This window comes from Ilyonectria robusta, assembly GCF_021365365.1.
Source record: "Ilyonectria robusta strain PMI_751 chromosome Unknown BGZ61scaffold_17, whole genome shotgun sequence".
Lineage (NCBI taxonomy): Eukaryota > Fungi > Ascomycota > Sordariomycetes > Hypocreales > Nectriaceae > Ilyonectria > Ilyonectria robusta.
The window spans coordinates 576279-597042 of record NW_025764451.1 but is presented as its reverse complement, the minus strand read 5'-3'; the positions used below and the strand labels follow the sequence as shown (position 1 = coordinate 597042).

Genomic DNA, 20764 nt, shown 5'->3' with positions numbered 1-20764 from the left:
GGGGGAATGGTCAGTTCTTATAACAGGACACGCGGGCTCCAAGTTTACGCCTGATGGAAACAATGTGACATCGCTCATCTACAAATGATTGGTTGCCTGTGAAGGAGGGTCGACCTCAAAACTTATGTCATCCCATCGAAGCCGATCGGGCCAATCATCTTGAGTATCATTTACCAAGTGCTATCAATGGCATTGTCCATGTGAAGATGGCTCAAGGGGCATAAGTAAGGGCATTTGCTGTCAGGAAGCTCGAGCTTCTTTCTTCATCTCAGTCACTCTGCTTGTAGAGATTTACTTCGCCAACAGCGCAACATCCTTCTGTGACTTGTCACCTTTACCCGGTACATCCATCTATCAGCCAACATGTCTTCGCTCTTCTGCTGCAGCGACATCAAACCCTATCGCCCCCAATATCTCTCGTACGAAACCATGTTCACCACCTTCATGCATTGGGCTGCTTTTCCAAGACAGGCATCCCCAAGCGGTGGTGACGATGTCAAGGTCGATCTTATTGACCACCCACCTTCCTTTGCTGTGCAGCTCGTTCGACAGGTCAACTACGGTCCACTCGAGTCAAAGAGATACTTCATCCCTGTCGAAGGCAAGGCCAATGAGTTCGTCGAGGTACTCGAAAACGACTTGATCCAAGCCAACTTCCAGAAGCTCAACTCGTAAGTATATCTTTGTTCGCTATCCCTGCACATGTACCCGTCAATATGGGTACTAATTAGGCATAGATACAAGAACTACAAGTGTGTGGCCCATACCAAGTTCTTCGAAGTCAACCTTTACCAGAAGGATCCGGTCAACAAGCATCACTGGCGAGCCAACCTTGCTCGTCCGGCAAGCTCCATTGACTTGTGAATAGCAAACTAGCAAGCTAAATGAAAGATTCTTGCAACCATTATCGTGCCAAACTAATCTCCCTGAACACACACTATCACCTCTCTGTTGTCTTTTTAACACGATCGATATTGAAATGACGTTGACCAGCACCTTCTGCGATCGTTTTCGGCTGGGTGAACTTGATGCCACGGCGCTGAGAATCAATGGGGGCATACCAGCTCCCATCAAAAGCACAGAAACTAGGTCTAACCTCTCGAGCACCAAGCTGCTTCAACGTGCTCATGTACCAATATTTGTGTACTTCTAGACTGTAAGCATCCGGTAGATCTCGGGCTCGTCGAAGGTTAAAATATGGGTTCTCGTAGAAGTTCTGTTCTTTCTCTTTCGAGTCTTTCACGGGACGCTCGAAAGCGTCGGGGGCAGAGTCAAGTTGTTCGCGGGCAACTTGTGACGACCACACCATAGTGTGCTGGAGCGTGGCTTCGAGTACTTGGCGGATCTGGGGTATCGGGCTGTCTCTGTCTTTGGGGGTTCGGCATGGAACCACAATGTATGCCGTCAACTCGAAGTTGGTGGCGCGAGTGACCCAGCCGCTTGTGTCACCAAGTTGCTGTAAGATGTTTTTGGCTTCAGCTTCCATTGTCAGGAGCTGAGCTGGCGGTGACTCGGATTATAGGATTCCTGAAAGACTTGGGCAAGGGTGTGGAGGAAAGCCTCGACGAATGAGAATGATTTGTTGTGCTGATCATCCCTGGAGGCTTCCTTCGACTTTGCCATCATGGAAGATGCCTTTTTTGGTGGCATGGCATCATGTGTTTCTGCCAATAGAGCGGGGTGTTGAGATACATGCCATTTCAAATGGAAAACAGCTGGCCTTGTGGTAGGCACAAGAGGAACAAATCTCCTCCGTGAAGAAGGCCAGATGCCAGTTTGAAGGAGTCGCTCCATTGGCATCTGGCAATATAAAGTTGGGATGGTCTTTTGAGGTCGTCCATAGGCAACAGTTGACTCCTATGACCTAGCATAGGAGTCAATTATTCCCTTATGTCAAGAAACTGCCTCGGGCTAGCAACGTTGAATTTAGTCGTCTCAGTTCCACACTATGTCTGAGGAACGACGGGCTCTCATTCCGATCCCTTACACGCGGACCAGTAGCGCAGTATTTGACGATTGGCGCCATGGAGATCATTGATGGTACCAGTCAATTGATGAGAATTATCTAAACAGTAAAAAAACTCGAATACCTATGTGCTCAGGCGCAGCTATTGAACCTTATTCGGGCCTATACGGTCCTCGTCAGTAACGCCGGTCAGATTGACTGGCAGTCTTGTTGGGGCCTGCCGCTCCATTGATTCGGCCCTACCCTAGAGTCTGGTTCCGAGATCTCGGAGTCTTTGCAAGTGCGCAATACGTGGGTTTTAATGCAACATTTCTATCCCTAGCTAAACTAATGAGCTGTTTCATTGGTAGTGGTGGTGTGGTTTAGGATTTTTTGGAAACCAGCAGGCATCCTCAAACTCTGGATACGCAATTTTCGGGCAACATAATGAACCCTTCCTCCCATCATTTTCCTATTATTCTATGTTTTACCCTTACAAAGGAATTTTACGAGTACAATAAAGTTCAAATAAATAACCATACAGCTCTAGCTATCATCATAATTGAGAATGTAACTTGAAGCATCTCACCTTGTATTGGTTCAAGTCACGCAACGTGAAACTCATATGTGGAATGGGGAATCCCCTGTCGGCAAGTGTTTATGTCAATTAGACCCCAACAGAGACTAACATACGCCGCGGTAAATTGTCATCGGTTCCTGAGAAGGGCGATGTGCTTTAAACAATTCCCTTGGGCATGAATGACCTGACCGCCAGCAAGTTCAAGGTTCAGTTATGACGGGGCTAGGATGCGAGCTTCCGAGGGCGACGATGTTGGGTAATGATTGAGAATCTCTTGCGACAGAACATATTGTGTACCGCCAATTACTCACACTCTATAGAGCACACACTAACCAGACACTATCACACAGCCTGCTAGTACACTGGTGTGCAAGCCTTAGAGCTGTAAAGGAAGTTACATGGTCTACGTCAATGCAACGGTAATTAATGAGGCGCCAACGATGAACACTCGTATTTTATTAAACTTGACACGACCACAACGGCTCGACCAGGCTTTGTTTGAGATATGTATTAGTCCACTTAGGGATAACAGGGTAGAATAGCGGGAAGATGTTGACATTGTCCTTCAACCTCGCCCCAGACACTAGAAAAGAAGGAAAGTTACTATAGCCGTTGAAGCCTAGTAAATAAATAGGATTGTCGGGTATCTCGCCCAAAGCCGGTGTTTGCCATTTAAAAGACCATACCCTTGGTCTGCTGGATCTTGTGAAGGTTGATGTTGCGGAGCATGAAAACCCAAACGATGGACAGACTCATGACGCCGACACCAGCAGCCAACATCCTGGTCTGCGCATAGCGGTAGGACTCTTGGATGGCGATTCTAGCGGGGGTTCCCCACTCGTAGGCCAGCTGGGCGGTAATATCGACAGCAATGTTGTCGATATCGGCCATGGCATCGGCAGGGAGGTTCCTCGCAAGGGCCTGAGGGAAGGTGTTGTTCCAGATGGCACCGCAGACAGTGCTGCCAATAGCTCCTCCGGTAGTACCAACGACGAACAGGAGCGCAAGCGCGGCGGCGACGTGCTGATGGTCGACGGCGGCCAAGATGGCGACTTGCTGGCAGATGATGAAGATGCTACCACCGATAGAGATGAAGACCTGGCACATGACGAGGTAGCCGACATTCTTGGTGGTCATGCGGAAGTAGATCATGAGGCCCTGGGCGAAGATGTACAGGGGCACAGCGCCATAGAGGAGCCACTTGAAGCGGCCGGTCTTGCGGATGGCCCAACCGACGAATAGCAGCAGGACACCGGAAACAACGTTGAAGGTGTTGCTGATGTAACCAGACTCGGCAATGCTGACGCCGTTGACGACCAACAGGAAGGAGGGGAAGTAGTTGGCCCAGCAGTAGTAGGAGATCTGATAGGTGGCATCCAGGAGACACGCGCCGATAACAGTGCGATCTGTGAGGAAGTCGTGCTTGAGGAATGGCTTAGGGGCCAAGTAAATCTCATAGAGGGCAAAGAAGGCCAGCACGCAGAAGCCAACGACGATCATGGCGATAATGTAGTCCGTGGACCAGCCATTGTGAGCGTAATCGGCGAGGGTGAAGGGGAGCAGGAACACGGTGAGACCGGCGGCGAAGAGGAAGCAACCGAAGGCTAAGAAAGTTAGTACTGGTAGTGATACAAAAGTTGCGCTGCTTACCATCGAACTCAATCACGTAGAACAGGATGCTCTGGATGATGGTGCGGCCGCTCTTCTCGGAGATGACAATGCCAGCCTTTTCAGCCTTGCGGAGGTTGGCCTTCAGCAAGAGGTACAAGGGCGCGGCGACAAAGGGCAGAATGATGGCGAAGCAGCCGAAGCCCCAGCGCCAGTTGACCTTTTCGTAGAAATCCTCAGCGGCCTTGGGACCGGCAAAGGCTGTGATGACGTACGGCGACGAGGTGAAGGCGTAGGCAAGACCTCGGTTCTTGAGCTTGGATACATCGGCAGTGATGACATCGATACAGTAGGTCATGCCGCCGAAACCAATCGAGTAGAAGACCTGGGCGGCGCAGAAGGTGGCCAGGCCGTTGGAGGTGGCCATGAGAATGAGGCCCAGAGTGGCGAAGACGGTCATGATGAGGAATCCCTCGGCTCGGCCCCACAGATCGAGAATCTTGGCGACGGGGATGTACAGGGCCGCTGTCATCGAGTTGGACACGATGGTGATGACGGTGAGCAGCGAGTGAGCCTCGAACTCGCTGGTGACGAAGGCGGTCAAGCTGCCGAGCACGGTGGACTGCATGGCGTTGACGAAGTAGAGCATGAACATGCTGTCGAGGGCATCGCGTTAGCTGGATTACACGGGCGGCCACACAGGCGGCGACTTACAGGAAGAAGACGGCAATCAGCGAGTTCCGGCTCCAGGTCAAGGTGACGGCCTCGACCTTCTGGACACCGCGCTGCGCGTCCTCCTGGATCTTGTCGCGCTGCGACTCATCGCCGCTGTCGCTGGCTCGCACGCCGTCGACGACTGGGCCCTGCTTGTCGTCGTCGACGGGCGTGTTGGCGTGGACGTCGGCGGCCATGTCAGTGGCGGCGTCGCTGGCGTCCTGGCCGCGGCGGAACTTGAAGAACCCGACCATGGTGTAGCTGTGATCGACCGGGAATGGGAACACAAGGGAAGGCTAAGGGCTGGAGGTTGCTGAGAGGGATAGCTTGCAGGAACAGATCGAGGAACCAGGCGGGAGATAGCGGCCCTTGTAAATAAAAAAGCACCCCCTGGTTGCCAGTAACCCTAGCGCCTTGCAGTGTCCGCGCATCGACAGGCGTGAAAACCGCGCATCTGATTAGATTAGATCACGCGATGCTACAATATGGTTACTAGGTATGGTTACCGGGCTGGCGCACGCCGTTGTGTGGCATTGCACCGACATCGGGCAGGCTTGTGACAGTGGAGGCGTTACGAATGGTGATGCTGCGAACGGATGGATTCGTATGGCGCCGAACAAGGGCTAAACCGCGAAGAGGCACGATATTGCCAGATGCGGGTAGCCCATGTTGGGAGGGAGGAGACCGACGGGCTCGGACGAGGCAAAAGCCCCCACGGTTAAGGTCAAGGTCAAGGTTAGAGCCAACAGAGCTACCGGGGTGTGTTTAAGGTGGGAACTGGGAAGTGGAACGGACGAAGAGAAAAAAAAACAGCGTGTCAAGTGGACAAAGACGAAGCGTCGAGAGGGAGCTTGGGAAGAGGTGTTGGACGACAAGTGTGGTCAAATGCCAAGAGACCGAGCGTCTAGACCCGAGAGAATGGGATGTCTGGACCCAGCTGAAGGAGCTGCCAAGTGCCAAGAAGCGGAATGTTTGGGGCCAAGAAAACGGGTCTGCAGAGCCAAGAGCAGAGCCAAGAGGATGGGCGTCTAGGGGTCGAAGCAGGCCAAGGGAATCGACGACAGGCCTCAAAAGGTGCGAGGGCAGGGCCACATCGAGGTCGACGACGATGGTCAGGACCAGATCGACATGCGTCCAACCCAAAGGGAATAAAGAAATGCGTGTGAGGATCGAATACGCGCGTGTCCAAATGCCACAAAGATGGCCCTACGGCTCCCAGTGCCATGATCCCAGCTCGCAGCAATGCTAGACCCAACGCAATGGGAGCCCACCCCGAGCCAACCATGTCGAACAAGCGGCCTCGCAACCTGGAAACTGCATTGTGACTATTGCGGACTGCAGCTCGGCCTTGACTGTGGGCTTCAACTCGCTCATAGTCATAGTGTCACCCTCAGCCGAGAACCAGCGGCTTGGCGTCGTCGCGCGGTTTCATTAGCGGACGGCCCGAACGAATGATGGAACTCTGCCATGATCTAATCCATCAGATTAGATGGAGTGGCGTCGCCACGCATTACGCAGAGCGCGAAGAGCAGAGTTTTTCCCGCCTCGACTCCGGAACCTGGCCGGCGAACTTGGCAGCGACTCTCCAGACGCACACGCACAACCATACCAGGAACCTTGAGAAAAAACCACGAGTCCCCTTCGGATCCGCTCGTCGGGCGTTTGTCGATTTCGATTGTCGATCCCCTGTCGCTAAAGGCGCCGCTATGCCGTTGCAGGCTGTGGCAATTTGGGAGCGTCAGGTGGAGTCGTGACCGAAAAAACATGCCACGCAGGAAAAGTCATGCACTTTGTGACGAGACGAGGGAAACGCTGGCTGCATCTCGGTGGGATCTTGACGGTTTGGGGCAAAGGCGCCAAGAGAAACCTTAAAACCTGCTCATGGGAAGAGAAGACAAAAGCGGCTGATGGGAATCACGGTGGGACATGGTGAACCGCGATGCAGGATTGAAGCGTCAGGCGACTGCGAAATCAAGGTCCGGCCGGTCCCGAAGTATTGATGACTAGAGCGTTAAGCAATCGGCTACGGCGGTAACTCGCACTCTGGGCCAGCCACAAGGGCATCTTGGCAAAGGCGAGAAAGGCCTCCGACGAGCCGATCAAGGCCTCACGTTCCATGGCCGACGAATTGACAAGCGAGACGGTCGAGTTGCGCTTACCACGAAGCATATCCAAGCCGCTCTCCACAAAGCGTCAGCTTCCAGCGTCACTGCAAGCCCTGAATGGAGGGGACCCTGGTAATTATCCCTGTCCCTGCATGTCGGCTCCATAGTGATCGTGGGGGATTCGGCAACTCGGTAGATCCGAGTTACCGTCGCTTCGGGTGCGTCTCCTCCACGCGCGAAGCCATCGCCAATTAGTCTGGCGTGGGTATAATTTGCAATGCTTACCTTGTGTATGTCTGGTTGACGCCGAGTTTGGGTAAAAAATTGTAACCAAAGCAATTGCGCTTTTTCTCCGTGATTCCCATGTTTCCCCTCTTCCTATTCTGTCCGCATTTCGTCCACCTCGTGTCCAGGCGCATCATCATGATGGTGGGGTATACGGACCTCGGACGATCCGAGTTGCCGCTGCTTCGGCACGACTCGTCGTCATCCATGTCCGAAGAAAAAAAGCCATCATCACCAGGTTGTGCTTTTTGCATATTTGCCAAGCGTTTCCCTCCCTTCAAATCTCGTCCGCGAGTCTCGTGTTCCCACCCCATTTCGTCTGGCGACACTTTGTGGTCATGATGGTGGGGGGGGGGGATATGGAGAGCTTCCGAGCTACTTCGTACGGGTTGCGAAAATGCAAGGGTTTAATCGGCGGCCTGATCTCCCCACATCTTGTCTTGGCTCGGAAATGGATCAGACGGGGAACGCGTTGAGTTGCGTGTTCTATTTACTTGGTGCGAGTCTCATTCTGTAAACACACATCGAGAAGCGGATTGTGATTGAACCAGTAAGTAATTGAACCAGTGTTAAAAGTTGAGCAATACAACGCTTTTCATTACTATGTCATGGCTTCTACAGCTCTCCACCTCTACCTCTCCCTCCCTCTACAGCTTCGGCTCAAAACCAAAGTTGGTACCGGCCACCCGCGGCAGCATTTGCTGGAACGGGCACAGCTGGAAGAAGCGTTCCCTCGAGCACACGACCAAGTTGGCCCTCTTGTGCGGCAAGTCGAGGTACTTGTTCTGGTGCAGGCCAAAGATCATCTCGTACATCAGGATCTTCTCATTGGTCAACCGCGGCTCGCCCACGACCTGCTCGGTGCGGCAGTCGTCGAGGAAGGTGTAGTGCATGATGCTGGGCCACCACGACATGACAATGTGCTGGCCGCGGTACGAGGCGTCGCCCACGAGCGCGTGGCGGCCGCGGTCAAAGTCCAGCGACGGGTAGTGCGCGCCCATCTTGTCCTCCTTGGCCCAGTAGATCTCAAAGTAGGCGAAGCGCTTGTCGTCGAGGCAGCCGAAGACGGGGATGGTGTGGGGGTCGTCGTGCAGCGTGTTGAGATAGGTGCGGTGGTGCTCCAGCGAGCCCGACTCCATCCAGCCCTTGGCCACGCGCGGGTCGTTCTGCCAGTTGTGGAAGAGCTCCAGCTGCACCGGGTCGCGGTAGTCGATGGCCTGCAGCGAGAAGTGCTGGTCCAGCGAGGGGATGTAGCGGCTGTAGATGACGGAGCTGGGCGCCGGCTTGGGCGCGCGCCGCGGGTGTCGCAGCAGCGTCGAGTCGGTCGGCGTCAGCGTGTACTCGACGTGAGGCACGACGTTGGGATTCCACGCGGGGAGCCAGATGGGCTGCGTTCCCAGCGGCGAGGCGCAGCCCTGCCAGAAGGCGCTGCGCAGGACGAGCACCTCGCCGTCACGCGGCTGGAACGTCTGCGTCGAGCCGTACGAGGGCTTCGGGTGCTCAATGGCCACCATGGAGTTGAGCAGCGCCGCAGCGAGCTCCGCGGCTCCGGCGCCCTCGACGCGAAAGCGGATCGACTCGGTCGTGCTGTCGACGGAGAAGAAGGTGTACAGGAACAGCCACACCTGCGCCGTGGTGGGCGCCTCTTGGCTCGCCCAGCTCGCCGTCCACACGGGGCTCCGGCGCGCGTTGGCCCACGGCGTGTTGTCGTTCTCGTCAATGGTAGTGTCCGCTTCCTCGGCCGGCAGCCGGCTCAGCACCAGCTGGTCGTTGTGCAGCGTGTGAGGGAACGGCGTCCCGGGCTCCTGCGCGGCGGCCTTGCGCAGCGCATACGACTGGATGCCGTCGGCGGCCGCGGTGCGCTCGAGGGTGTACGTGGTCTTGTAGGGATGCGGCAGCCGGGTCTTGATGGGCGCCTCCTGCGCGAAGGGATCGGGGATGGGAGCCATTGCGACGGGGGAACTGTCAGATCGAGATGGGCTGTTCGACACGTTGGGCGAGGTGCTGATGCGTAAACGGCCCCGTCTCGGCCAACATTTATATGGCTGCGCGACTATCACGTCCGGTCTCGGTGTTGAAAGGGGCGGGCTGGGGACACTACGTAGTAGTACTACATGGCCTGGGGACCTGGGGACGGCAAAGGCAAGTTCCACACTGGCTGCACATCTTCATACCGGTACTCCCCCGAAAGCCGAGAGCTTCGTTGTCGATCAGAGGATGCATGCAACTTTGTGAAGAGGCTTGACCCAGCCATTGGGTTATATCACTCATCCACGTACACTCACTACTCACTCACACTACTCGCTCACTTGCAGGTAGTTAGCTCACACACTCACTCACACTCACTCACACTCGCTCCACACTCACACACACACCTTCTCTCTCTCTCTCTCTCTCTCTCTCTCTCTCTCTCTCAAACACACCCACCAATATTGAATCACTTTGACCGCCAACAACACCGGCTCAAACCCCCGAGAACAGACATCACCCTGTAGCTATTACAGCAAGTTACCTAACGCAAGCCTACTCCACAACCAACCCTGTCGATAAATGCAACGAAAGCCACATCATACGAGGTGTATTCCGCCACCCAGAGCCCACCCCTGGCTAACAGCTTGCCGAAATGCACTCTGCTTGCGGTTAGTCCCTGCTATCACCACGCCTGCGACCCTGCTAAAGCTCCAAGTACCCAGCCGCTAACGAGAGGGTGGAGAGATTGATAAAAAAATTTCCATGGTGGAACACGTGGTGTCTGAGTTATTATTTGTCGCAACACCGGCCGACTTGCTCTCTTTGGGCCTCTCCGTTCCTCACGATGCGAGCCAGCGTCTTCTTCCTTCTTCTTCCTTCGCGGAAACTCATCCCCCATACAGCAATTGCTGGCTGCGGCGGCCCTTGTTAGCGGGTTGACCCCATTCCCACATCCCACCGCTGAAGCGTCTAGAGTAGCGCGAGGAGCTAGACCTGCTGATCATTTGCCGCATAAGATGGGGGCGTGCGATTGATAAGATCGGAATCGCACGGAGCAGCCGCCGTTGACGAGGTTGCCTCGGGTACGGCGGGCCAAGGCACCGTGCAAATCCCGTCCCGCCAAGTTCACGATGCCCCAAGCGCGGCGGCCATTCACGGCTTTTCGCTCCGATGTTGTTTCGGCACCTGTTTGTTTGCTCCACGTTGAATCCCGAAAGCGACAGAGTAGAGCGATCTTCAAAGTCGGTATTCCTGCCTTAGTTGGGGAAAGCGTACATTCTTGACCGCCTGTCAATGGGTTGGATGGATTGAGGGTATCTCCATTAAGGTGCTCCCATAGTAGACTCGATGTTGACGAGCTGACATGTTGGGGGACTCTTCCGTTGACACCTTCGACTGTTGTGCCATCTGTCCCCAATTTGAAGACCGCATGCTGCTAAACAAAGACCCCGGTGTCAATTGAGGGGCCGCACCCTACGAGGCCAGCTTCTGATAAATGCTACTGTGCGCTTCGTCGAGGCACACCTACCATAATACTTAAGGAACAATTGAAGTCATCGCCAGGAGTTCATAGTAGGCAGTTCGAGATGGATTGCAGGATCGCGACAAGTTGGCCAGCGATAAGATAAGGAAAATACTGCGCCTGAAGCTCTGGATTTAGTGCACCTCAACTTGCCCCACCACTGAAAAGGGGCAAATTGGTGGTTAGTAGAGCTGCTTCGACGGCGTCAGTAGGAACAAGACAAGCCACAGGACGAGTCATTCAATTCACAATGGGACATGGGAGATATCCCTTCTCGAGGCTGGGCAGGGCTACCCCTTCAAGTGAACTCAGCTCGCTATCACACCTCTCTCCCAGCCACTTTACAGGAGACTCTGCGGACGTGTTATGATCGCAATCCGAGACATTGACGGAATGGTCGATTGAAGGGAGGAAGCCAGAAACCAAAACGCCACTAAGGGAGACGATGAGACAGATACTCACGATTTGGCGTGTCTCCCAGCCAGAACTGTTGTACATCTCGTAGCATGGCGCTCACTAGGCCTGCGACTAGTAAAGGTCCAGCGAGACACTTCGCGCCTCTCGAGATTCCATCGCGAACTCAGGGGCAGCGATGCGCGTCCACGTAGTCGTTCCTTTAACCCGTCAATCCCTCTCTCTCGCTGCCTCCTGCACCACCTCGCCGTCACAGCTGCTGCATCATGATGGCTCCGTGTACCTCGCTCGCCCGCGATGAGAGCGACTGCCTCCCCGACGGCGCCGATGCCACCGCCCGGGACCAGGGTCCCTCGTCCATGTTTGGCCTCCGTGCCGGCCGGCTGCTCGTCCGCTTCGGCGGGTTCCTCGTCCCGAGCTTCCTGCAGGGGCGCGGACAGCCCCGGCCGGCTGCACTCCGCCCTACGGCGTATCTCGACGGCATGCGCGGCGCCGGTGCCGTCGTCGTCAGCTTCGGCCACTACACGACCATGACCTACAACACCCACCGCGGCTGGGGCAGCGACGACAGCTACTACAACTTCATGCGTCTGCCTATCCTTCGGCTGGTGCATGGAGGAGGAGCCGCTGTGGCACTGTTCTTCGTCATCTCGGGCTACGCACTCGCGTACAAACCCATGCAGTATATCCGCAAGGGCGACCTGGGCAATTTCAGCACCACCCTGAGCTCCATGGCCTTCCGACGTGCCATCCGTCTGTACCTCCCAACTGTGATTCTTACCGTTTCAATCGCTTGCATCATCCAAACCGGCATATACGACTGGGGCCGAAGGGTACCTGAAGACACGCCGTGTTTCTCACATCTGCCGTACCGTCCTGCTGCGCTTCCGTCCATGTCCGCGCAGGTCGGTCTATGGATCCCTGCTTTCGCAGGGTCTTTTGCCCTCTTTGACTGGGAGTGGTATCGCGGATTCGCTTGTGGGTTTATACTGCCTCACCATCTTCCCATGTACTAATCGATATGCTAGACTATGGTACCGGTCAGCTGTGGACTATCCCTGCCGAGTTCCGCTGCTCGTTCTACCTTTTCCTCATCATCCTAGCGACAGCTCGACTCAGGACGATGTATCGATTCCTTACCATTGTAGGCATTATGTGGATAAGCTATATAAATTCCAGATGGGAACTCGTCGCCTTCCTCAGTGGCGTGCTTCTCGTCGAGTGGGATCTACTTCGCGGGGCGCATGTTGCAACTCCGACCAGAGAAAATGAAGGCGACCCTCCACAATCAACACTTGAGGATGTTTTCTGGCACCTCTTTGCCATTCTAGGCCTTTTTCTTCTAAGCCAGCCCGAGAATGGGGGTATTACCACCCCCGGTTGGGTTTTTCTCACGTCTTTGATCCCAGAGTGGTGGGCTGATAAACAGCAACGCTATTGGCAAACCATCGGTGCAATCATCTTCCTGCTTTCCGTGGGCCACTCGCGATGGTGGCAGGGAGTTTTCAACTCGCGTTTTGCACAGTACTTGGGCAAGATTTCGTACTCGCTGTACCTCGTCCATGCCACAGTGGATGGCTTGTTCGGCTATCACTTCAAGAGCTGGGCTTGGGATCTGACAGGCCTGGAGGGCAACGCGTACCATCTCGGTTATGCTATGGCTCTCGTGTTGAATCTCCCGGTTGTCGTGTTCTTTTCTGATGTTTTCTGGCGGGCGGTGGATATTCCTAGTGTCAATTTTGCCAGATGGTATGAGAGTAAGGTCGTTGTCAAGGCCGACTAGCCTAGTCAAATGGGTTGTGTCGCTGGCATCGTCCACATCAGGGTTAGCACAAGTATCAAGCAAATATCATGATTATTAATGTCATTGTCATCGCTCCCAATCACCTAAATGGGACAGTAGTGCAAGAATAGCTACTGGCCACTCATGACACTTCTGTGTGCTGTCCAGCCTCAATCGCAGAGATGACGTCGGTGTTTTTGCAATCGCTGTCACACCGATACCCCGCAAGGTAGCATTCAAGGTCTCTAGAGATCTTATCAGATTCTGCATCCAGCGCAATAGGACTCACCCAAGCTCAGAAGTCTCTAGGAGTCAGATAGACCTCCATCCCTCACAAGCTGGCGCACACTGTGCCCGCAGAACCCATCAAACCTGAGCAATCTTGCGGATAATTTCAGCCGGTTTGTATTCCGCTATCATCTCCGCGTTCAAATCTGGTTCCTTGGCAAATCGTGCGCCACCCAATAAGAGCCTCCATCTCGCGAAACAAAAGCAATATCGTCGGTGAGGGAGGCGCCACTTGTCTTGGCGATGTCTATTTCCTTGATAAGACTTTGCAAAGCTTGGCACGTTCACGCAACGGTGAGGGATATAACAGTGCATCTCCCTGCTCCAGATGGTCCGACAAGCACACGCAACTGTCCTGCCGAATGTGGGATCAAAGCACGCTGATCTCGCGGTAGAGCGAACGAAATGCAACATCACGGGCCCTTATTGCGCTCTTGTATGCGTCGACACGTCCTTGGCTTTGCGATGGCTTCGATTCACTCCCACTGACATGGCGGGTTGGGTCACGCTCGATGACCCAATCTGGACCAGGATGAACCTTGCGAGCGCGATAAGAGTCTGGTGACCTCGGGAGCAAGAGGAGGCATTCAACTCCGAACCGGGCACTACAAGCAGCGGAACACGACGATGTGACTGCATCTGGGAAGACGCCGTGGAAGGAAGATCTTGGCGCCCCGCTGAACATCAGCAAATGCGGATCACCGAAGGAATAACACCCCAGCGAGAGATGCGCGACAGCGTATTCCAGTGAATCTCGGGTCGACCCGGAGAGCGTGCGCGATATATCTCTATGAAGAGATCGCCAACCGAAGTCTTGATGGAGCCGACGACATCAATGCCGACGCCAAGGATGAAGGGATGCTCATTTGTTTCTTCCGACACGATGAAGGCCCGCAGCTGTGCGACACTGACTTCCAGAAGCAACGACAGAGTAGTATACGCACAATCGCCAAGATGTAATCGACGATACCCTCAGGATGGCAGCGGCAACAGGGTTGATGCAGGGGGACGACGGAACGAATGATCGACACACTCAAGCCGCCCATCAGAGTTCCGTCTTGGATGTGCATCCGATTCAACTTGATGGGACGTGGTCTCATACTGGCGCCACTGTCGACAAACGAGCGAAATACGTCGACGCGAAATGGGAGATGGCATTCTAGGGCCCAGCGAAGCCTAACCGGATGCTCTGACGACAATGCGACAGGACGACTGACAGCGTAATCGAGGACACAGATGTGTGAGAGGGGATATGTCTTTGTTCGGCTTTCGTGGGCATGATCGTGTCTCGTAAGGGTTGAGGAATGTAAGGCTTCTCCGGACGATTCGTGGCTGGGCCAAAAGAGACCTCTGCCTTGACGCGCTCTCAGAACCCGTCCGTCGGTTTGCTCTCGTTGAAGACGCTTGTAGGCCGTCAGGCGTGTGTTTGGCAAGTTGCGAGCAGAAGGTTTGTATATCGAGAACACCAGGGTGAGTGATGTGAGTCGTCAAGTGCATGGTTTCCGAGAGACGACTGGACCTTCTTCGTCAAACCCGCGCAATTGCGATGCGATACGTCTGCGCACCATTCAACAAAATACTAGCCTGCCTGCCAATACTAATCGTGTGCCCAGTCCTTCCAGAGGATTGTCGATGAACTGCGCCGCAGCTACGAGGAATGCTGCACCGCGGACACGACCACAATCTCTATCACCGTAGAGTAGAGCCGTGTGTTTGCGAGCCTCCGTATGACTTATCGGCCTTCCGACATTCTCCAACCTCAGTCGTCATGGTAGAAAGTCATCTTTCGAGCATTATGTGCTCGGAGGACTGTGTGTTGTGGTCGGGGTGGATGGAAAGGGGGCATCTCGCAGCCGGAAGGGGTCCGTATCAGGAGGCAGTCAGCAACTTGTATCGACAGTCGCGACCGACGTCTCCTTCAGTTCCACGGCCGATTTAGATGTTGCGCGAAATTCCACGCGGAATGGCTTGGATGAGGGAAGGTTGCTGGGGCGAGTATTAGCTTCCACGATCCTGCTGCTTGGGTATACTTGAGCCGGGTGCTTTGCGATAGACTCACCATCAACCAGGATAGCGAACAGCCAAACTCATACCAACCGGTTCCTTCACTGTTGTTTGCCCCGTGCTAACACTACCGTACCAGAAACCCGTGTGTGGAGGCATCGGCAGCCATCATGCCCGCCTAGGTATGAGAGATCAGGGGTCCTCGAGGGTCTCACTCAGGGCCAGTCAGGGCCACACGCAACGTATGCGAACGCCTGCAGCCATGACCCCGGTGAACCCTATGCTCTAGCGAAGTCGGCCGTGTACGATACGATTGAAAGCGAGATACCGGAGGGACAACTGCTGACCCTGTGAGAGACGCCGTGGGGGTCGCCTGCTTGTCAACCATTCAGCGACGACGTTTTACCAACCAACAGGTCATCCAAGAAGATACTCGCAGTCACCTGAGACACCTCATCTTGGCAGGGCTGATAGCTGAGGTCCTCACGCGCCAGCCGAGTATACTTCCGGAGGACGAGACGAAGCGAGAGTCCGAGGTGACGACGCTAACGACGTCGGTGCTCATCGTATGATGCCGAATGTTGTCGTGCTCGCCTGAGCTTGGGTCGATCGGGAGGAAGTCGTCGGGATCGCGGTAGATGCAAGGGGAAAAAAGGAGCCATATCCACGAGCCGTGATCTACACCTGCGAACCAACACTCGAGCAGATTAACTCGCATTCATCAAGATCCAGAGCTCCCAGGCCGTGGCACCGGTCATGTTCGAGTCGCCGGCACCGGTGGAGTTTGTGTGGGGGATTGGATTCGGGGAGGGGGGATGGCATCGGCCCAGAGAGGCACCATCGGCATCGCCTGGTTGCGCCACGTTTCGACCAAGGACCGGGGGTTTATGTGTTCAGACGGGATGAACAGGCAGGACGCGGCGTGCCTGGTCAATACGACTCTGACAATTTTCAGCCAGGTTCACACGATGCTCCAGCCGATATCGGGTTCTCCATACAATGTGCTACGCTCACGGCCTGAAGCCTGAAGCCTGAAGCCTGAAGCCTGAAGCCTGAAGCCTGAAGCCTGAAGCCTGAAGCCTGAAGGGAAGAAGCGACGCAGTGGGACCACACGCACACGCCCTGCTGTACGGACTTCCAAATGGAGATAAGATGTGATTGATTAGATTGCTAAGCCGGATGGCGCGGCCCTAGCCGTCTAGCGTATACAACGGCCAAGGGGAGGGGGGGTGCGTATTGGGCAATGGGTTAGGGGACGAAGTATCCCCCCCAAGAGTGTCATGCAGTGCCGGCATGGGGTGTTTTTGCTTTTTCCGGCGTCCATGTAGATGGAATCGCACGTCGGTTAGAATTGGCCGGTTGCTCCCGACTGCAGTAGCGTCTCCGCATCGCCAGGGTTTTTCGAGGAGGCATTTGTGTCTCCATGCTCGCTGCTGACCGTGGAGAGGCCGGAGATGGTGTTGAGCAAGGGGGTTGGTGAGGGCTTCGCCAATAGGGCCCGGCGCATGTGATTCTCGGCCCTGTTGATGCGGGCTTATTACTGTTCGCGGTGGATCCTTTGTTTCTACTGCCGGCATGGGCTACGGGATGCAGGCCCAGCAACCATGATGGCTGCGAGGTGGTGAGCGTGGGGTGTTGCTAACGGAGTGGAGAGGGGTTTTGCTAAGAGTGAAGAGGGGTTTTTGTTAGTCAAGTGTCGATCTGATTATTCGAGGGTGTCGATGTTACCGCGTCGATGGCGTATAGAGTTGATGCCGTTCAACCACCGCAATTACGCTTGAAGAGTCCGGTACACACAACCCAGTCAACTCTTGAAGCCTTCCTTGTATTGTCCTTCCGTACCGCAACTTCACGGCCCGTCCGAATTACCGAATAATATCTTGCATGCAGGTGACGCGGTGCGGTGGGGCTGCGTCCAGGCCCAAAGCGACTAGACGCCGCCATCTCCTGCGCGTTGCACCGTCACTACAGCATGGCTTTCAAGTGCCTCACTGACGACGAGGCAGTCCAGGTACCGAACATCGACTCTAATAAGGGACCTTTGCCCGCCGGAAGCACCAGAAGTTCCCTACAGACGCCCTATACACATCTGTTTCACCCCAATTACAGCACCCGCCATGGCCCTTCCCACCTTCAAACGCCAGCCCCCAGCCCAATCCTATGGCGTCGTCTCGTTCCCCGCCCAGCACGTAATGCTGGTCGTCTTCACGCGGCCGCGCGCCCTCAACGCCATGACCAGCGCCGGCGAGTACGAGCTGGAGGCGCTGTTCGCCTGGTACGACGCCGAGCCGTCGCTGCGCTGCGCCATCGTCACGGGCGCCGGGCGCGCGTTCTGCGCCGGCATGGACCTCAAGGAGTGGAACGAGCGCAATGTTCGCCGTGCGGCTGGGCTGCGAGAGGACCGCCCGATGAACCCGCCGTCGGGCTTCGGCGCGCTGTCGAGGCGGCACGGCAAGAAGCCTGTAATTGCAGCCGTCAACGGGCTGGCGTTTGGCGGCGGCATGGAGATTCTCGCCAACCTCGACCTCGTCGTCGCGAGCAAGAGCGCCATCTTCGCCCTCTCTGAAGCCAAGCGCGGCGTCGTGCCCAATGCGGGCTCCCTGCCTCGCCTGGTCAGGACCATCGGCCGGCCCAGGACCATGCAGCTAGCCCTGACGGGCCGGAGCATCACGGCGGCCGAGGCCAAGGAGTGGGGGTTGCTGAATGCCATCACAGACGACGCCGCCGAGGACTGCGCCGTGCTGGAGCGCCCCGTCGTCAAGGCCGCCCTGGACTACGCCGTGGCCATTGCCGCCAACAGCCCGGACAGCGTCATTGTTGCGCGCGCCAGCGTCATTGCCGGCTGGGAGGACGGCAGCGCCGAGAACGCGAGCCGTCTCAACTGCGAGAAATGGGACGAGGCGCTGGATGAGAGTGCCAATATGAGCGAAGGGTTGCTGGCGTTTGTGGAAAAGCGAGCGCCAAAATGGGTGGACAGTAAGCTGTGATGGATGATAGATCCCAGAGTAGTCTCGGATATCCCTACAATACGCCCTGTACAACTGCCCCTGTCAGTTATAAAAGTTTCTGTAGTTACATAGCACTCCCGCTGCGTCGATCCAAACGGCTCTTCCGCGTACAGGTCGAGCCGCTGGTGTAGGTAGACTACATCCCTTACCCAACCCAGAATGTCTTCTCTTCTCTACCGGGCAATTCGTAAACCCAGATCCTGACGACGGCCCCAAAGGAACCTTTTTTTTATTACTGGCAGGCATCAAGGTCGCAGGAATCCCACTCTCCTCTCGGCTTGGTAATAGACCCATTCCATCAGCTTGGGCCACCAGATCCTCTCTCGCCCGTGCCGTCGGATCACGGTGCCAAATCGTGGCCCACCGTCCGCCAGCTGCAACGATGGATGATCCGATGGTCAAAGTGGTCGAATCTCCGTGACTCAACACCGGGTATCCCTACCTCGTAGCTTGTCTCGCCTCCGATCGGCTCGGCCGTGGGCAGAGCGTGGGATACTGAGCCCAGATCAACAACAGGTGCTTTTGGCTCGCAGCTAATACATCAGCCTCAAAGTAGGACGAGACGCTTTAGGAAATCTTGTACTTTCGTGGCTTAGGGGCCAAAGGTTTCACGTCCCATGGTCTCTCCTGTTTCCTTGCTTGTGCGCTGGTGGCAAAATTCGCTCATGTGGGGTCATCTTATCAATCAAATCAAATCAGATAATTCACGGCCCACGTGATGGACAAGCCTTGTTCATCGCCAGAGACCATCCCGTCTCATCTCGGATTGTAGGCGTAAACACTAGACAGGTCCGTTTGCAGCCACGTCACTGAACCCCAAACAACGGCGGGCGATCAGTTGGCTAGCGGGAAAAGCTCTGCGATCTAGGCTGTCTAGCAGGGGACACAAAACATCACGCTCCGGGCTGGAGAGGTGTGGCGGTGCCGAGGTTCCTGGCTCCTGTTCAGTCGCCCGAAGGATTGCATCGCGTGGCGAATACGATGGACAGATGGGGACGTGAATAGCCACGGCCACGGGCATACATTGCCGGATGTGGGTTTGGCACAGACCGGTCAGTGATTTGCACGCAGACGAAGAGCAGGTTTGCAACGGAGGGCCATGGCATGGCATGACTTCCTCTCTGGGAAATGCCCATCCGAGGTTGCGACTGGACGAGCGCGAGGTCCATAGTGGCCGGGATGATCAGGAACTAATGCTAGCTCAAACCACAAGGCCAGGGTGGTTTAGGTCGCATTTTGGGAGCTCGAGAGCTCGAAATGCTACGCAACTACTGCACAGGTGGAGGATGGACGAAATACTCAAAATAGTTAAATTTGAAAGGAGCCAATGTGCGAGTCGAAGGTGCATTGACTTCTCGGTTTCGCATGAACTACGTTTAAGTTGAGTGTTTTTAGGTTCATTCTTGGACTTTGGAGACGATGTAACTCCATCTGTAGGGTAGCCACGAGGATGCAAGTTGAGGCGATTCCGACGATCCATTTTGCCGCCCTTGCCTCCATGCCCAAGCTAACAAGCTACGCCCGCAACCCCGGGAGAAGGGGTGGGGGAGGTGGTATATTCGGCCGTGGGCTATTGCGGAGCAAGACGCGTAGGAAACCAGAAGAGGGAAGCAGGAGTAAGAGAGCATCTGAGGAAGAAGCAAAGTGGTGGGGGTTGTTTTCCCGGCTAGGGGGACCTGGGGTTGGGCGGTGGTCAGCCCTGTTCGGCGTCGATTAAATGGAGAGGTTTTATGGAGGCTTTCACCTGGGATGGATTCACGGGCGTCGTGGGACCATTGGAGATGCTCGGTTCCCGGCATGGCGGCATGAGGAAGCGGGGCCGAGGGTGAAAAGTCGACCAGTGGGTAGATGGGGAGATGGGGAGATGGTTGAGATGATGGCACATGGCATCGGGGAGGGTGGTGGAGGAGAGGGTGGTGGATGTATGGGATACATTGTATGCAGTTGCTACGTTCTATGGATTGTGATTTGATGTCTACAGTGTGTATGCAAGTGTGTATGTAGGAGTAACTGGAACTGAGAGAGGCCCGAGAGTGAGGCCATCCAGACCGTTCGTTCATGGCGTCTGCTACCATGCCATATCCCTCCATCCCATTCGTCCCACGCCGCGGCTGCACCATAATGCATAGTACGACTACACACCCGTTCGCACAGTAGCAGTCAGTCACAGCTGAACCCCCCTGCAGCTGGTAGTGCATGAACGCCTTCCCCTTCTGTCCGTATGCTGGAGCTCTGCGGTTGTGTCTGCGGCCTGGAGCGGCAATGCAACTCCTCTACAGGATTCATGTGGCTCCAGCGGGCTTCAGTGGATGTCCAGGGCTTCAGTGGGTTCCCAGCACCCCTAGTTCACTTACACCCCCCCTTACAATGAGCCATTATTCCTCTGTAGTTCGTGTGTGCCGCCATTCTGAAGAGCACGCCACAAACCCCCACCCCGCCAAACCACCGACCCGGTACCATCAAATTTCTTATTGGTACACCACCACGGCGCCATCCACTGTTTTATACGTAATCCGATTCGTGCCAGCTCGGGGTCC

At 55.4% G+C, this 20764-nt stretch overlaps 6 protein-coding genes across 6 annotated transcripts; 3 read left to right on the top strand and 3 right to left on the bottom strand.

Annotated features, from left to right (window-relative positions):
• Nucleotides 1-363: 363 nt before the first annotated feature.
• On the top strand, nt 364-864 carry BGZ61DRAFT_535409 (uncharacterized protein; the record flags this gene model as incomplete). Its single annotated transcript, XM_046254274.1, has 2 exons — nt 364-671; nt 738-864. The coding sequence occupies 2 exons, from the start codon at nt 364-366 to the stop codon at nt 862-864; spliced, it is 435 nt and encodes a 144-aa protein (XP_046101164.1).
• Nucleotides 865-940: 76 nt separating this feature from the next.
• On the bottom strand, nt 941-1486 carry BGZ61DRAFT_535408 (uncharacterized protein; the record flags this gene model as incomplete). Its single annotated transcript, XM_046254273.1, has 1 exon — nt 941-1486. The coding sequence occupies one exon, from the start codon at nt 1484-1486 to the stop codon at nt 941-943; it is 546 nt and encodes a 181-aa protein (XP_046101163.1).
• Nucleotides 1487-2952: 1466 nt separating this feature from the next.
• BGZ61DRAFT_395641 (MFS transporter) lies at nt 2953-5309 on the bottom strand. Its single transcript, XM_046242938.1, has 3 exons — nt 4848-5309; nt 4176-4789; nt 2953-4129 (listed from the first exon to the last, which is right to left on the bottom strand). The coding sequence occupies exons 1-3, from the start codon at nt 5099-5101 to the stop codon at nt 3198-3200; spliced, it is 1800 nt and encodes a 599-aa protein (XP_046101162.1). The 5' UTR covers nt 5102-5309; the 3' UTR covers nt 2953-3197.
• A 2575-nt stretch (nt 5310-7884) lies between these two features.
• BGZ61DRAFT_359114 (acyl-CoA N-acyltransferase) lies at nt 7885-9186 on the bottom strand (the record flags this gene model as incomplete). Its single annotated transcript, XM_046241039.1, has 1 exon — nt 7885-9186. One exon carries the CDS (start codon nt 9184-9186, stop codon nt 7885-7887), a length of 1302 nt encoding a protein of 433 aa, XP_046101161.1.
• Nucleotides 9187-11503: 2317 nt separating this feature from the next.
• On the top strand, nt 11504-12927 carry BGZ61DRAFT_496273 (acyltransferase 3; the record flags this gene model as incomplete). Its single annotated transcript, XM_046250997.1, has 2 exons — nt 11504-12122; nt 12173-12927. The coding sequence occupies 2 exons, from the start codon at nt 11504-11506 to the stop codon at nt 12925-12927; spliced, it is 1374 nt and encodes a 457-aa protein (XP_046101160.1).
• A 4409-nt stretch (nt 12928-17336) lies between these two features.
• BGZ61DRAFT_535404 (ClpP/crotonase-like domain-containing protein) lies at nt 17337-18206 on the top strand (the record flags this gene model as incomplete). The annotated part of the gene is made up of 1 exon (XM_046254272.1): nt 17337-18206. The coding sequence occupies one exon, from the start codon at nt 17337-17339 to the stop codon at nt 18204-18206; it is 870 nt and encodes a 289-aa protein (XP_046101159.1).
• Between the last annotated feature and the right edge of the window lie 2558 nt (nt 18207-20764).

Coding starts and splice junctions, on each gene's coding strand:
- BGZ61DRAFT_395641 (XM_046242938.1), bottom strand. CDS start 5,101: ATGGTCGGGTTCTTCAAGTTCCGCCGCGGCCAGGACGCCAGCGACGCC. Junction 4,790..4,847: donor CTGATTGCCGTCTTCTTCCT/GTAAGTCGCCGC, acceptor TGCCCTCGACAG/CATGTTCATGCTCTACTTCG. Junction 4,130..4,175: donor CTACGTGATTGAGTTCGATG/GTAAGCAGCGCA, acceptor TAACTTTCTTAG/CCTTCGGTTGCTTCCTCTTC.